Source organism: Bufo bufo, chromosome 4, assembly GCF_905171765.1.
Source record: "Bufo bufo chromosome 4, aBufBuf1.1, whole genome shotgun sequence".
NCBI classification, from domain to species: Eukaryota; Metazoa; Chordata; class Amphibia; order Anura; family Bufonidae; genus Bufo; species Bufo bufo.
The window spans coordinates 566,201,122-566,214,936 of NC_053392.1; the positions used below are offsets into that span (position 1 = coordinate 566,201,122).

Sequence of the window (13,815 nt, forward strand, 5' to 3'; positions counted from 1 at the left end):
AATCATCAACCTCAGCCAGTGTGAAAATATTCACTGATCAATGGGTTATTCATTTTGACAAAAGTGATGTGAGCAGAACAGCGCCACTACGGACACCTGGCCAAATGTTCAACTGATGGTATAGAGAAGAATAAAATTTTGATGAAGGCACAGAATTGCACCACTGCGGACACCTGGCAAAAAAGTCTGGCTTCAGAAGAATTATATTTTGTCCAACCAATGGCTTATGTCAAAAACTGGAGCTCATGGCACAGAGAAGAATACAATTTTGTTGATGACAAAACTTCTGGTTACATTTTGGTGAAGAAGCAGAAGTGACACCTGGAAAAATGTCCTGCTGATGGTATAGAGAAGAATTACATTTTAGAGAAGAATTAAATTTAATTGAAGTGGAACTGCACCACATTTACCACAACAAAGTGGTACAGAAGCAACTGCACCACCAGCAACTTGGTCAGATGGGAGTTCAGCATGCACACAAACTAATTAACAGTTGCAAATAGTTTTCTCATGGCCACACTTTCCTTTATGGATGTCGCATGATGGAATGGAGGACAGGAGGGAGGAGGAGTTTGATCAGGAAAAGAAGCAACTGCTGATGATGACAAGAACAGTCTACTTCTCGGGGATGCGGCCTGGCTGCCACAAAGAAGACTGAGAGAAAGAGGACAGACTTGTTCCAATTCAGAATGCTGGCAACTATTATTTTCCTGTGATGCCACTTCATGTGCTGCAATAGAGCCATGGTACCTATGTTTGTGTTTGAATGTCCACAGCTTAATTTAACTCTTCAGATCTTGCACGACTGTGGTTTTGTGTGCAGGCCTTGTTGAGAAAAAATGCCATATGGGACATAATTGCACAAATCTATTGGCATCCAAGCTTGGCCTAGGTCTGGCATGTTTTGAACCTATGCCCATAGTATCAGCAGCATCTCCAGTTCCTGAGCTGACCACAATAGAAGCAGATCTGGCCCTGACTCCACTTTTTATTTCCATTGCTGACCCTACCCATCTCATCTGAAGTCTTCTACTCCTCAGCACCCTGATCCAGCTTCAAGGTCCAGTCCAACCCTCCCACTTTTATCAGACCGTGATATGTCATTGTGGGCTCCTTCGCCCTCCTTCCGATTCCCTGCTCTTTATTTTCCCCAAGTGCCACTACCACCACCAAAGTGGCTACAAGTGCCACTACTACCGCTCCCACCAACAATAACACAGCTATGCATGGGGTCCCCCACCTCCTCCTGAACCTCCTCCTCATGGCAGTCCAAATGCGTACGTTGATTCTTCACACACAACTCAGGGGAGAGACTATCTTGAGTAGTTTCCATAGCACATGGGGTTTTCTTGCCTCTTCTTAGAAGGCTCTTCTGGACCCACAAGGAGCAGAACGAATGCTGTGACCCCTGGCTCCAAGGCACGATGTCAGACCCAGAGGTAACCTCAAAATCACCCTGCTATGACTGAGAGGAGAAAGCTATCCTGTCAGCCATCTAAAGCCTTGTCGTTTGGTAGATGGGCCCAACATATTTTTGATCAATTATATGCGCAAAGAGCTTCCAACTGCTCTTGCAGTAAGTATAGCCACCAAGCAGATTATTTTTCATTCAGTATTTGCTTATATCTTTGTGCAATTGACTAGCAGTGTGCTGTTACTTGTAGCTCTACTAATTCCATTGTGTTTCAGCCAAGGTAGCGTACACCTGCGTTAGCTCAAATTTACATACTATGGAGGTGCTGGTTCGTTTGTTTATGTTTCCCATTGATAATACCACTGGGGCTGGCGCCTCCAGTTGGTGATTTTGAACCATGCACCACCGCCCATTTACCATGTGCTTTTAATTAGAAAGATTATATAGCTGTATTCTACTTTGCCCATATTGCAGGCTGATAGCCTAGAAGAGGCATGTATATTATATAGCTGGGTCCTACTTTGCCCATATTGTAGGCTGTAAGCCCAGAAGAGGCATATGTTAGAGTAGGCCCGTCTGATGGAAGCCACCTTGTCGTTCGGTAGATGGGACCGACATATTTTTGATCAATTATATGCACAAAGAGCTGCTAACTGCTCTTGCAGTAAGTATAGCCACCAAACAGCTTATTTTTCATTCAGTATTTGCTTCTTTGTGCAATTGACTAGCAGCGTGCTGTTACTTATAGTTCTACTAATCCCATCTAATCCTCTTTGACTTCAATAATAATGTGATGTCTATCGGAAGCAAAGGAGAACAGTCACCTGCTCCTACTACTGGCTAGATGGCTGGTGTTGCTACTAATGTTTGCGCTACTCTCCATATTCTGACTCTTGGATGATGAGGCATGGGTCTTTCGTTCTCCAATCTTCAGTATATCAGAGATTTTATTACGAGGCCTATAAATGAAAAGTCACAGGTTTGGTACACAGATTATTAAATGGTACTAGCAAAATTGCACATGTATTTTCTGTAGTTTAAAGACAGAGGCTCAACTAAATTTCCCATCCCTTCTACAAAGACAATGAACACTGGTATTGACAATTTAGAATGGTAATACAATGCGTGTAATAAAACTGCTATATTAGTGTAGTTATTACAGTACAACACGTTCACTAATAATGCACAGTATCTTGATGCAATACAATACAAGATGCAACAGTTAACTGGTATATAGCTGCTGTTATAAATGTGTTCAGTAATAATGAACTGAATCTTGACACAATACGATGCGTTAAAGAGGTTTTCGACCTTTCCCATATTGATGACCTATCCTAAGGAAGTGAGTGCTGCATTCTTTTGCATTCTGCATTCACTCTTTACCTGTTCACCATTGACCTTGCAGCAGTGAATATTGTAATCATAGTATAACTACAACTGCTCTTTTAAAGGGATTGGCCCAACTCAGACATTGATGGTATATTGCTAGGATGTCATCAATGTCAGAAAAATGTGGGTCCCATCTCTTGAGACCTGTTCCTATCTCTAAAATAGGGCCCTGAAGTGAGAGAGAACAGAATGCACATGTACGATGTGCTCTTCATTCACTGCTATGGGAGTTCTGAAAATAGACGTGAGCATGAACACCCATGTATTTTGGTACGAGACACTATGATTTCTGTATCTCTTGAGGTTGTAATTAAAATATATGTACACTCTAAGATCCAAGCATGCATATACTCTATGTTAGTTATTCCAACAGATCTAATTACACAGTGACAGGGATTATCTACTAGGAACATATGGATATGTAGTAGCCCGGTAAGAAAAGGTTTTATTGTCTTAAATGCACTAAATCAATTTTGGATTATTGATTATTGGTTGTCATGAGTTACCACTATATGTTTTATTTGCTGCAGAGAATAGCTGTGTTGCAAGGCTAAAAGATACGTTGGGAACAAAGGTTTCTGGGCATTTACTATGTATTTTATGACAAGCTTGTAAATTCTTCCAATTTACACATCTAAATCGACAGAGATACTGACAGAGAACAGAATGTACTTGTAAATATAATTTTACCATTAAGTTAAAAACATATAAACAGGAAACTCTCCTCTCTGTCCGGTTTATATGATTATGTGAATAGTATTGCTGGGATTTACAGATATAAACTGTAACAGACTCAGTGGTGTCCACAGAATAGAGAGGGCTTCATAAAAAAGGTAAAAGCTGATCCCCTATTATGGTGGCAGGATTTTCCTTCTAGGACAGAAGAGCCTGGTTAATGTTTCACCCACCACACCTCTTCAATGAGTAGCAATTGTTATCGTTGTATTTATTTAAATAGTGTCAACATATTCCACAGCGCTGTACACAGATTGTCCTCATTTACGTTTGCTACAATCTAAATTACAAACCTAACTGTACGTTTTTGGAATATAGGAGAAAACCAGAGCACCTGCAAGAGACACGCCAAGACTAGGGGAACATACAAACTCTATGCAGATGTTGTCTTTGGTCATATTAACAGTATTTACTAGTGTCAACTAGTGTTGAGCGAATCGAAGTTCACAAGGTGAAAATTCGATTCGCACAAAGCCAAATTTCTTCATGTTTCGTGGTAACAAATACATTTTCTCACCTCATCCATTTGCGCTAAAAGAGTCCACCATGGCCATCTTGATTGAAGATCCAGTGATAAATCTTGTGCGCCGTGACGTATGACGTCACCATGCCTGCCAGTGTGATGACGTCATCACGCACCGCAGAAGATTTCACTCTGGATCTTCAATCAAGATGGCCGCGGCGGACTCTTCACGAGCAAATGGATATGGTGAGTATTTAATTATATATTTTTTTAACAGATTAACCCCTGACAGCCCTCAATGGTCATCTCAGATGCCAAGATCACCGATGAACGCAGCATCTGAGGGGTTCAATGACGGTGGGTGGCACCATTGCCGTTCCCTGTTATCGCGCCCGCTACTCACAAAGAAATGCTTTTGATACAAAATACTTTCTTTGTAAAATCTGGCAAAGCAGCCGAATATCTACTGTCAACAATGGCTCATCCCCACCTTTTTGCAAGGTCCCTATAGAAGATGCATGATGTTTATGGTACATACACCTTTGAATAGTTTTTGAGGCTTCAACCTGGTCTGTCACCCTAGCATATGAAATGTGAATTTCTTTTTACCGAATGCATCAAATAGCAATTTCCTGATAGTTTTACTAATGATCACTGGGTTTTTTTCAGCAAGGTGAGCATTATTTCTAACAATAATGTGCAGTGAGGCAAGAAATCTGGAAATCCTTGCCATTGATCAGTGAAACCACAGTATAAGTGGGCTACAGGCTCCTGGCAGGTTCTGTACGACTGTATGTCAGTGCACTGCTGACTACAGGCTTTTGCTGTTTTACAGAGCAACAGCAGAGAATATAATTGCACCACAGTCCTGGACATGTTTCATCAGAATAATAATTGTTATTTAAGATGAATTTACATTTTTCTGATCACAATCTAAACATTACATAAAACCATCCGGATGGATGATCATGGATGACATTGTACAGCGGAAATCTGCCCTTAACTATTTCTTCTCCTATTCATTTAAAAGAGTTTTAGAAGAACATTTACTGTAATCTGAGAACGTGAAACAGTATGTATTGTAGAAAGCAGCACATTACAGAATGGAGTCTCAGGAATATTATTGTATTTAATAAAAGACCTGGTAGCAATAAAATTGTAGATCTGTGAGTATAAGTGTATATATATATATACATTAGTTAGAAATGATTGGTGATAGAATTGATGTATGCAAAGGGGTGTATAAATAATATCAGAGATGATAGATAGATAATAGATAGATAGATAGATAGATAGATAGATAGATAGATAGATAGATAGATAGATAGATAGATAGATATGAGACAGGCAGATAGATTGATAGATATATAGAAAATGATGGATATGAGATAGATAGATAGATAGATAGATAGATAGATAGATAGATAGATAGATAGATAGATAGATAGATAGATAGATAGATAGATAGATAGACTGATAGAGATAGATAGATAATAGATAGATAGATAGATAGATAGATAGATAGATAGATAGATAGATAGATAGATAGATATAGATAATAGATAATAGATAGATTGATGGATAGACAGACAATGATAGATACATAAATAGATAGATAGATAATAGATAGATAGATAGATAGATAGATAGATAGATAGATAATGGTCGATATGAAATAGATAGATAGACAGACAGACAATGATAGATAGACAGATTTGTAATTTGCAAAATTAGTGTTTTTTCCTCCATGACCACAGGACCCACTCCCTTATCCTAGCTGTACAATTCAGCTCTGCTCCATCCCTATAGACTTTTTAGTATAAGAGGGTTCAGTATATTAGCACATATGCACAGTATTTGTATGTGTGAAGCAGCAGAACTATATTATACCCCTTCAGTTGCTCCATAGCTCCTTTAACAAATGTAAAGATCCCATTCTCTTCTCCTTAATGTATCCTTACGTCTTCTGCTTCCATGAGAAGTACAGTCTGTAGTAGAGGAGTGGAGGATCCAGGGATGATCTAGCCTGCAGCAGAGCCTTCCCTCCTCTCAGTGCTGGAGATGACCTCAGTAGAACAGTGAGCTCTCCAAGGTGCTGAAGTGAGTGAGCCCAGCAGCCTGCAAACTGCACAGCAAACTCACTACTCCAAGAGGATTATGCAACCCAGAGCAAGCAAATGGGAGAAACACAGCTCTGTCTGCAGGAAGACTCAAGTATTTCTTCAACTAAGAGAAAACGCCTTAATCTGTTCCCCTCCATTGATACATTATATTCTATGGCTGCAGTAAGGAACCATCTCAGATAGAAGATCACCCAAGACCCAAGGTACGTGGTTATCTCAGATAGAAGATCACCCAAGACCCAAGGTACGTGGTTTCTACCAGTGGCTCTTATACAGTATATAATCTTAAAATAACCAATAGATAGTTAATTATTGATGCTATGGCTCCTGCATTGTGTGTTTTCAATACATGGGAACAGCATGGCATTGAATTGTATTGTATTGCTGCTTTGGGTGTATAGTGTTTTCGCTATACCTTTAGGGTAACATTAGGATGGTTCTTCTGGTAATTAAATTATCTGTAAGGTGATGAAGGGTTAATCCATTCATGGAATGTGAAAGTTTGCCTCACCTTTCTCATCTTGCCTTTGCTATGACATAATACAAAAAGTTTACAATCCCAATTATTATTTGTGATTTAAGGTACAGCAAGAGGAAGTCATAGACATCTATCTGCTGGGGTCACTGGGCTGCGATGAAGATCCAGGCAATGGATGTGTTTTGCAATGTCTAAAATTCCTCATTATAAACGGATCAGGACCAAATGGACAGAAATCTGATAAAGGATTTGCACTGAAGGTGATAGGATGGATAAATTGTTCTAATATTACATTGGAGGCTTGTGGATTTGTAACCATTGAACAGTATATTTTGTAGGACTGTGTTATATAACAGTATCATCAGAATATGCAACATTACCAAGTGCCATAAAACAATATACATTGCATGGTCAGTGAACAAAGTGATCCTCCAGATCACAGATGCTACATTGGACCTTGAGATGCCATGTGTTGAATTGCAAGAGAAGATCCCAAAGGGCTTTACATTGAAACTTGATTTCTCAATGTCTCCCCAACATAGATACAGTGTGAAATGAGAAATTAGGAAGAGTTACAGTTTTCCGATCTGTTCTCTGGACCCCGCAGAATAGAATTACACTTTGTGGATTGTCTCCCTATGAAGTGTGGTCAAATGCCTCTCCATCCAATGAAGTGTTGGTTGCTGTCCAGCTGCCCTGTGGTGCTGAAATTTGGATGATGTCTAGCAGGAGAACTACAAGCTGCTGTTGCTTACTGCCCCTGAATGAAGACAACGGGAGATTCCTTCTCTTAGCCATTTTCATTGTACTTTATCTCATAGCAGGAGCCACAATCTTTTCCACCATTGAGAGTCCATCAGAAGCCATAGCTCATAACCGCTGGGACAGGATCTTGAAGAACTTCAGTGAGTCCTTTAATATCAGCCTTCTAGAGCTGCGCTCATTCCTTAGAGATTATGAAGCAGCAATGGCAGCAGGGATCAGGGCAGATGCCCTCAGACCAAGGTGGGACTTCACTGGAGCTTTGTACTTTGTAGGAACAGTTGTCTCAACTATAGGTAAGATCTCATCTCTGGTGTCCATGTGTGCTTCTAGCAAGGTGCAAACTCAACTTTTACATTCCATCTTAAATAGTTCATTGTAGAGATATATATCTGTCTATAGGGTCTGTCTATCTATCTATCTATCTATCTATCTATCTATCTATCTATTTATCTTTCCATCCATCCATCTATCGGTCTATGTGTCTCACATGTATCTGTCTCTGTTTACCTATCTACCTGTCTCACTGTTAGCTCATATCTATCTATCTATCTATCTCATATCTATCTATCTATCTATCCCATAGCCATTATTATTCCTCTCTAGCCCCTTGCACTTTCAGTGTGTTCGTACATTTTATTATTGGTGCATCATATGAAAATTTACAATTCAGCAAAATGATGCATGTACACTCTAGCATGTTTCAATACACGTTGTCATAGCAACTGAAATAAAAAACAAAATACAAGGGTGCCCTCTATAGGCTTCATTTAGATTATTATGCAAGATCTACAGTATGCAGTGTTTGTGTGCAGCATTTGATCCACATCTGGGCCAAAGACTATATATATATCTTTTCAAAAAATGTTCTCTACTTTTACAATTTATAAGTATGTGCTTGACTAAAATGAGCAATTTTGTTTTATTCTGTAAATTACTGATAACATTTCTCCCAAATTCCAGATTTAAAAAAATATTATATTTTAGACACCCTTTAAAAAAAAAAAAAAAAAAGACCACTGGTCAATATAACAAAGCAGTTACAGTAATATCAGACCTCAAATAATGCTTAGAAAACCAGTTTATATTTATTTGTAGTCCAAAAATCTATATTTCGTTGAATAACCCTGATTTTTAATCTCAGCTTTCACAGATCTTGGCATGCTTTCACATTGCTGTTGGGTAACTTTATGCCACTCCTGGTGCAGACATTCAGGCATCTCAGTTGTGTTTGATGTTGTGTATAACCATCCATCTTGCTCTTGATCACATTCCAGAGGTTTTCAATAGAGTTTAGGTCTGGAGATTGGACTGCCCATGACAGTCTCTTGTTCTGGTGATCTTTAATCCTTGATTGTCCTGGCTGTGTGATATGGGGTATTGTCCTGCAAAAAAAAAAAACAATCACCAGAGTTGGGGAACATTGTCAGAACTTGATTCATGTATGCGTCACAAAGACAAATCTGCCCAATTCCAGCTTTGCTGAAACACTTCCTTATCATCAGCAATCCTGCACCAAATTCCACAGACCTCTCCAGGCCTCCTTCTAACCATTACATGACCTGGTGTTGGGCAAAGCTGAAAATTGGATGACCTTACTCCAGTCCTCTATGGTCCAATCCTTATGTTTTTTTGCAAACTTCAGCCTGGTTCTTCTTTGCTTCTAATTGATGAAGGGCTTTTTCTAGCTTTGCAAGTTTGCATGACTTCAGCCCTGCTTCTGGATGCCTGTGCTTTTTGCCCCAGATCCAGCTTGCCATTATTTTTGTATGTTCCTTAATGTCCTCCTATTTTTGTTAAGGAGACTTGAATAAGGTGGCCATCATCACACAGAGTTGTTTCCGCCCTTTGCTAATCTGTAGTTTTGTTGTCCTTAATGTTTGCTGCTTGACCTTGTTCTTATTAACTGCTTTCCTTAAAATTTTAAGGATGGAGGCTACCTGATGCTCACTGTATCCCTCTGCCAGTGAAGCTAAAATTAAACCCTTCTTTTCCTCACTCAGTTTTCCTTTAACATTTTTGGCATAGTCTGTAGTTATTATTATTTTTTTATTACACTTACTTTTTGGGTACTACTAGCATTGCTTTTGTAATCCAGCTGGTTCTATAACAAGACAAAAGTGATTACCACAGGAGTGGTTTTTATACCATTGTTTGTTAAATAAGACTTCATTTAGTTGATCACCCAATTAGCACCACATTAAGTAGAATGAGTTGTGTCTGTGCTGGGATTCAAGAAACACTGGAATGACCATCTGTGGAGATGCTGATTTAAGAAAAAATTGGAGTGGTCTCTTAATTTTTCAGAGCTGTATATATTAGGTTGATTTATATTATATTAGTATGGTTGATCATTACTGAAATTTAAATTGCTCAGAGTAATATTAACGTTGAAAAGAAATCAAATTCTCCACAAGTGTGCTAAAAACTCAGCTGAAGTCAGACTCAATGGTGTACCTCCATGAGAAATTGACAAGGAGCAGCTATTAAATGGGTTGTTCCATATCAGACAATGGGGGCATATCGCTAGGATATGCCCCCATTGCCTTATAGATGCTGGGACCTGCACCTATATCGAGAACGAAGCCCCGCAAAGTGGTGGCTGTAGAACTCCAGTCCAGCCACCACCAAGTGTTCTCCCCATAGAAGTGAATGGGAGTGCATCGCGAATGACCTGCCACCAGTCTCATTTACGTCTATAGGCCCTACGGAAATAGCCGAGAGGTGCCCCATAGAAATTAATAGAGGGCGGCTGCACATGCGCAGTGCTCCCTCCACCACTTTCGGGGCTCTATTGTCGATATAGGTGTGGGTCTCAGAGTTGGGACCCGCACCTGCCAGACAATAGGGGCTTATCTTAGCGATATGCCCTCATTGTCTGAGATGAGACAACCCCTTTAAGTATGTCAAAGTCTTCACACATCACTATAAGCGTTGACTACAGTATATCTGTGTCGGCATGAACAGGACACAACACTATGAGTATCACCAGCTATTACAATATGTCCTTGTACATCAATGACAGAGGTCTGCTTTAGGAACAGCCAAGATGTGAAATCTCCTAGTATTTCACAAAGTTCAGTTATCAATGTTCTTGCCGTCCTTGAAATACAATTGTTATAATTCCTGCATAAATAGGAACCAAGTCAGAGAAGTTGCAATGATTCATTTCATTGAGGTAAACAACAGAAACATGGGAGAATGGACTCTTGTGTGGCTTGTGGTATGACAGTCAAGTCTTTTCAACAAAGTAACGCCTCCTATGATGCATAATTCTGTTATGATCAGGGGTCATTATATTAGGCAGTCAATACGTTGGGGTCATTTCTTGAGGTCAATCTTTCTCACCATTTCGGACTCCTGAAGTCATGCTGGACATGGAGACTCTCTGATATGGCTGGGGGGGCTACATTGAAAATGCTTATCTTCTCAGTGAAATGGAAGCATTGCACCAATAAAATTGAAGGGTATCCATATAGTTTAATGGCCACCACCTGTTGTACTTGGATACCTACTACACCAGGGGTTGACATCATAATTCTGGTAGCCCAGATTAGCCATAGTGCCATTAAAGGGACATTTGGAAAGGGGATGTCTCTTTAATGGAACTGCGGCTGGTCCATGAGTCTTTTCACCATTCAAAAAACCAATAACCCATATGGATGTTATAAATCCCCCCTCAGATCTTCCTAAGAACCAGAGTCAAAACCTGCTAGAAAGAGCATTTCTCAGTCTTGCAAATGTTTCCTCAGAATGTTCGGCTTATTATACTATAATTGTAAAAACACTAAGTTGGAGCTCACCTCACCATACACCACCGAGGAGCACGGACACAGAACCGGAACCAAGGCTGAGAAGTAGCGAAAAAAGTAGATTGTCCAGCTTCACCTCGCAGTGCGTGTTTTATTAGGAAACGTGCTTAAAAACCAAACATCAGGCTCATTTCATCAACATGTTTCGGATCAACATATATTACAGATCCTTCCTCATGAGGAAGGATCTGTAATATATGTTGATCCGAAACATGTTGATGAAATGAGCCTGATGTTTGGTTTTTAAGCACGTTTCCTAATAAAACACGCACTGCGAGGTGAAGCTGGACATTATACTATAATTCCTCTGAAGCTAATTGCCCTGGGGTTCTTCTTCTAAAAGGGGTTGTCCACTTGACTAACCCTGTAACTAACTACCCACACAATAGACACATTATTTTTACAGACGGGTGTTGCCTTTGATCAAGCTTAATCTCTTGGTTGGCAAAACTGGTCTTTTTTTTTAGGTGCCAACTCCATCTTTGCAGTAGTATGACCTTTCAGTCACTGTTAATCATGGAATCTTAACGGGGTCACTACTTTACAATGCACTAGAAGGACATCCCAAAATAAGCAAATTGCTGCTAACCTTACTGCTTGATTAGTCATGGGTGCCAGTCAAGAAGGCAGCCTTAGATAGAAACCATTCCTTAGAAGCCATATCTATTCTATTTAATATAAAATTAGAACATTTTTCAAAATGTAACAATATGGAGCTACACTTTATGGATAGAATGAATGAGCATTGTACTATTCATTGGTTGTAACATAGATTATGTGATGTTATAAAGTACCGTTGTACAACACACATCACAGTATTGTACATTATGAATAATGGATCCTTATAATTTATGGGAATATTGATTACCTTGTTAATTTCCTCTTCTTCTCAAAATATTTGCTCTATATATTTCCTACACAATTCACTGGACAGGGAACTGAGCATCTACAGAAGGGAGATGATAAAGCACTACATGGGATCAATAAATTAATTACGGTACTTTGCTTTGCTTTGTAAAATCAGACGTGTATCTTGAGGAGACTGAGATAAAAGACCATTTGACTTGAGAAAATTATCATGTGGAAGAAGCCATTTTTGAAGGCAAAAGTGACATATTATTTGGGAAGATTTGTCATGAGTGTGTTGCTGCACTTTTGGCTAAAGCATACATTGTAAGAGGTGGGTACCAAAGGCCTGATTATTAGGAAAGAATAGGGAACAGGTGTCCTGGAACCTTGACAACCACGAGGGCAGGGCCGGTTTTAGACAAAATGTGGCCCTGGGCAAAATAAAAAGAGGGGGCCCACATCTTGTAATAATGTGCTAAAAACACAGTCCGACACCCCAGTCGATCAGCTGTTTGAGAAGACGGCGCATGCTGTTCACTGCTGGTGTCCCATAGACCTACAGCAACAGAGCAGGAAGAAAGAAGGGAGACAGTATGTGCGCACAACGCACGCCGTCTCCTCAAACAGCTGATCGTCGGGAGTGCCGGGTGTCAGACCCACGACGATCTAATATTAATGACCTATCCTAAGGATCGGTCATCAATACGAAAAAACCCGGAGAACCTCTTGAAGGTATCCCCAATACTGTTCCTGTTGTGCTCCCCCCCATGTCCACAAACACTATACTATACACCCAGACTGCCCTCATTAGTAATGGTGCCCCCAATAGTGATGATACTCCCCAAGATAGCCCCCATTAGTAGCAATTCCCTCCATATTGCGTCAAATAATAATAACGCCACTACAGTACCCTAGTAGTAATAATATAACCATAATGCTCCGAATGGCTCTAATGTCCCCCTGTAGTGCCCCCCACTAGTTCCAATATATAATGCTTCCCCCCCATATTGCCAATATACACTCACCTAAAGAATTATTAGGAACACCATACTAATACGGTGTTGGACCCCCTTTTGCCTTCAGAACTGCCTTAATTCTACGTGGCATTGATTCAACAAGGTGCTGATAGCATTCTTTAGAAATGTTGGCCCATATTGATAGGATAGCATCTTGCAGTTGATGGAGATTTGAGGGATGCACATCCAGAGCACGAAGCTCCCGTTCCACCACATCCCAAAGATGCTCTATTGGGTTGAGATCTGGTGACTGTGGGGGCCATTTTAGTACAGTGAACTCATTGTCATGTTCAAGAAACCAATTTGAAATTATTCGAGCTTTGTGACATGGTGCATTATCCTGCTGGAAATAGCCATCAGATGATGGATACATGTTCTCATTCTGTTTACGCCAAATTCGGACTCTACCATTTGAATGTCTCAACAGAAATCGAGACTCATCAGACCAGGCAACATTTTTCCAGTCTTCAACAGTTGTAGCCTCTTTTTCCTAATTGTAGTGGAGATGAGTGGTACCCGGTTGGGTTTTCTGCTGTTGTAGCCCATCCGCCTCAAGGTTATGCGTGTTGTGGCTTCACAAATGCTTTGCTGCATACCTCGGTTGTAACGAGTGGCTATTTCAGTCAACGTTGCTCTTCTATCAGCTTGAATCAGTCGGCCCATTCTCCTCTGACCTCTAGCATCCACAAGGCATTTTTTCCCACAGGACTGCCGCATACTGGATGTTTTTCCCTTTTCACACCATTCTTTGTAAACCCTAGAAATGGTTGTGCG

At 40.1% G+C, this 13,815-nt stretch overlaps 1 protein-coding gene across 1 annotated transcript in view; it reads left to right on the forward strand.

Moving 5' to 3' along the window:
* The first annotated feature begins 7,317 nt into the window (after positions 1 to 7,317).
* The window catches only part of KCNK12 (potassium two pore domain channel subfamily K member 12), a 173,346-nt gene continuing 166,848 nt past the window's right edge, over positions 7,318 to 13,815 (forward strand). Inside the window, exon 1 of the mRNA XM_040427561.1 lies at positions 7,318 to 7,660. Coding sequence (XP_040283495.1) covers positions 7,318 to 7,660 — 343 coding nt within the window. The remainder of the gene's footprint in view (positions 7,661 to 13,815) is intronic.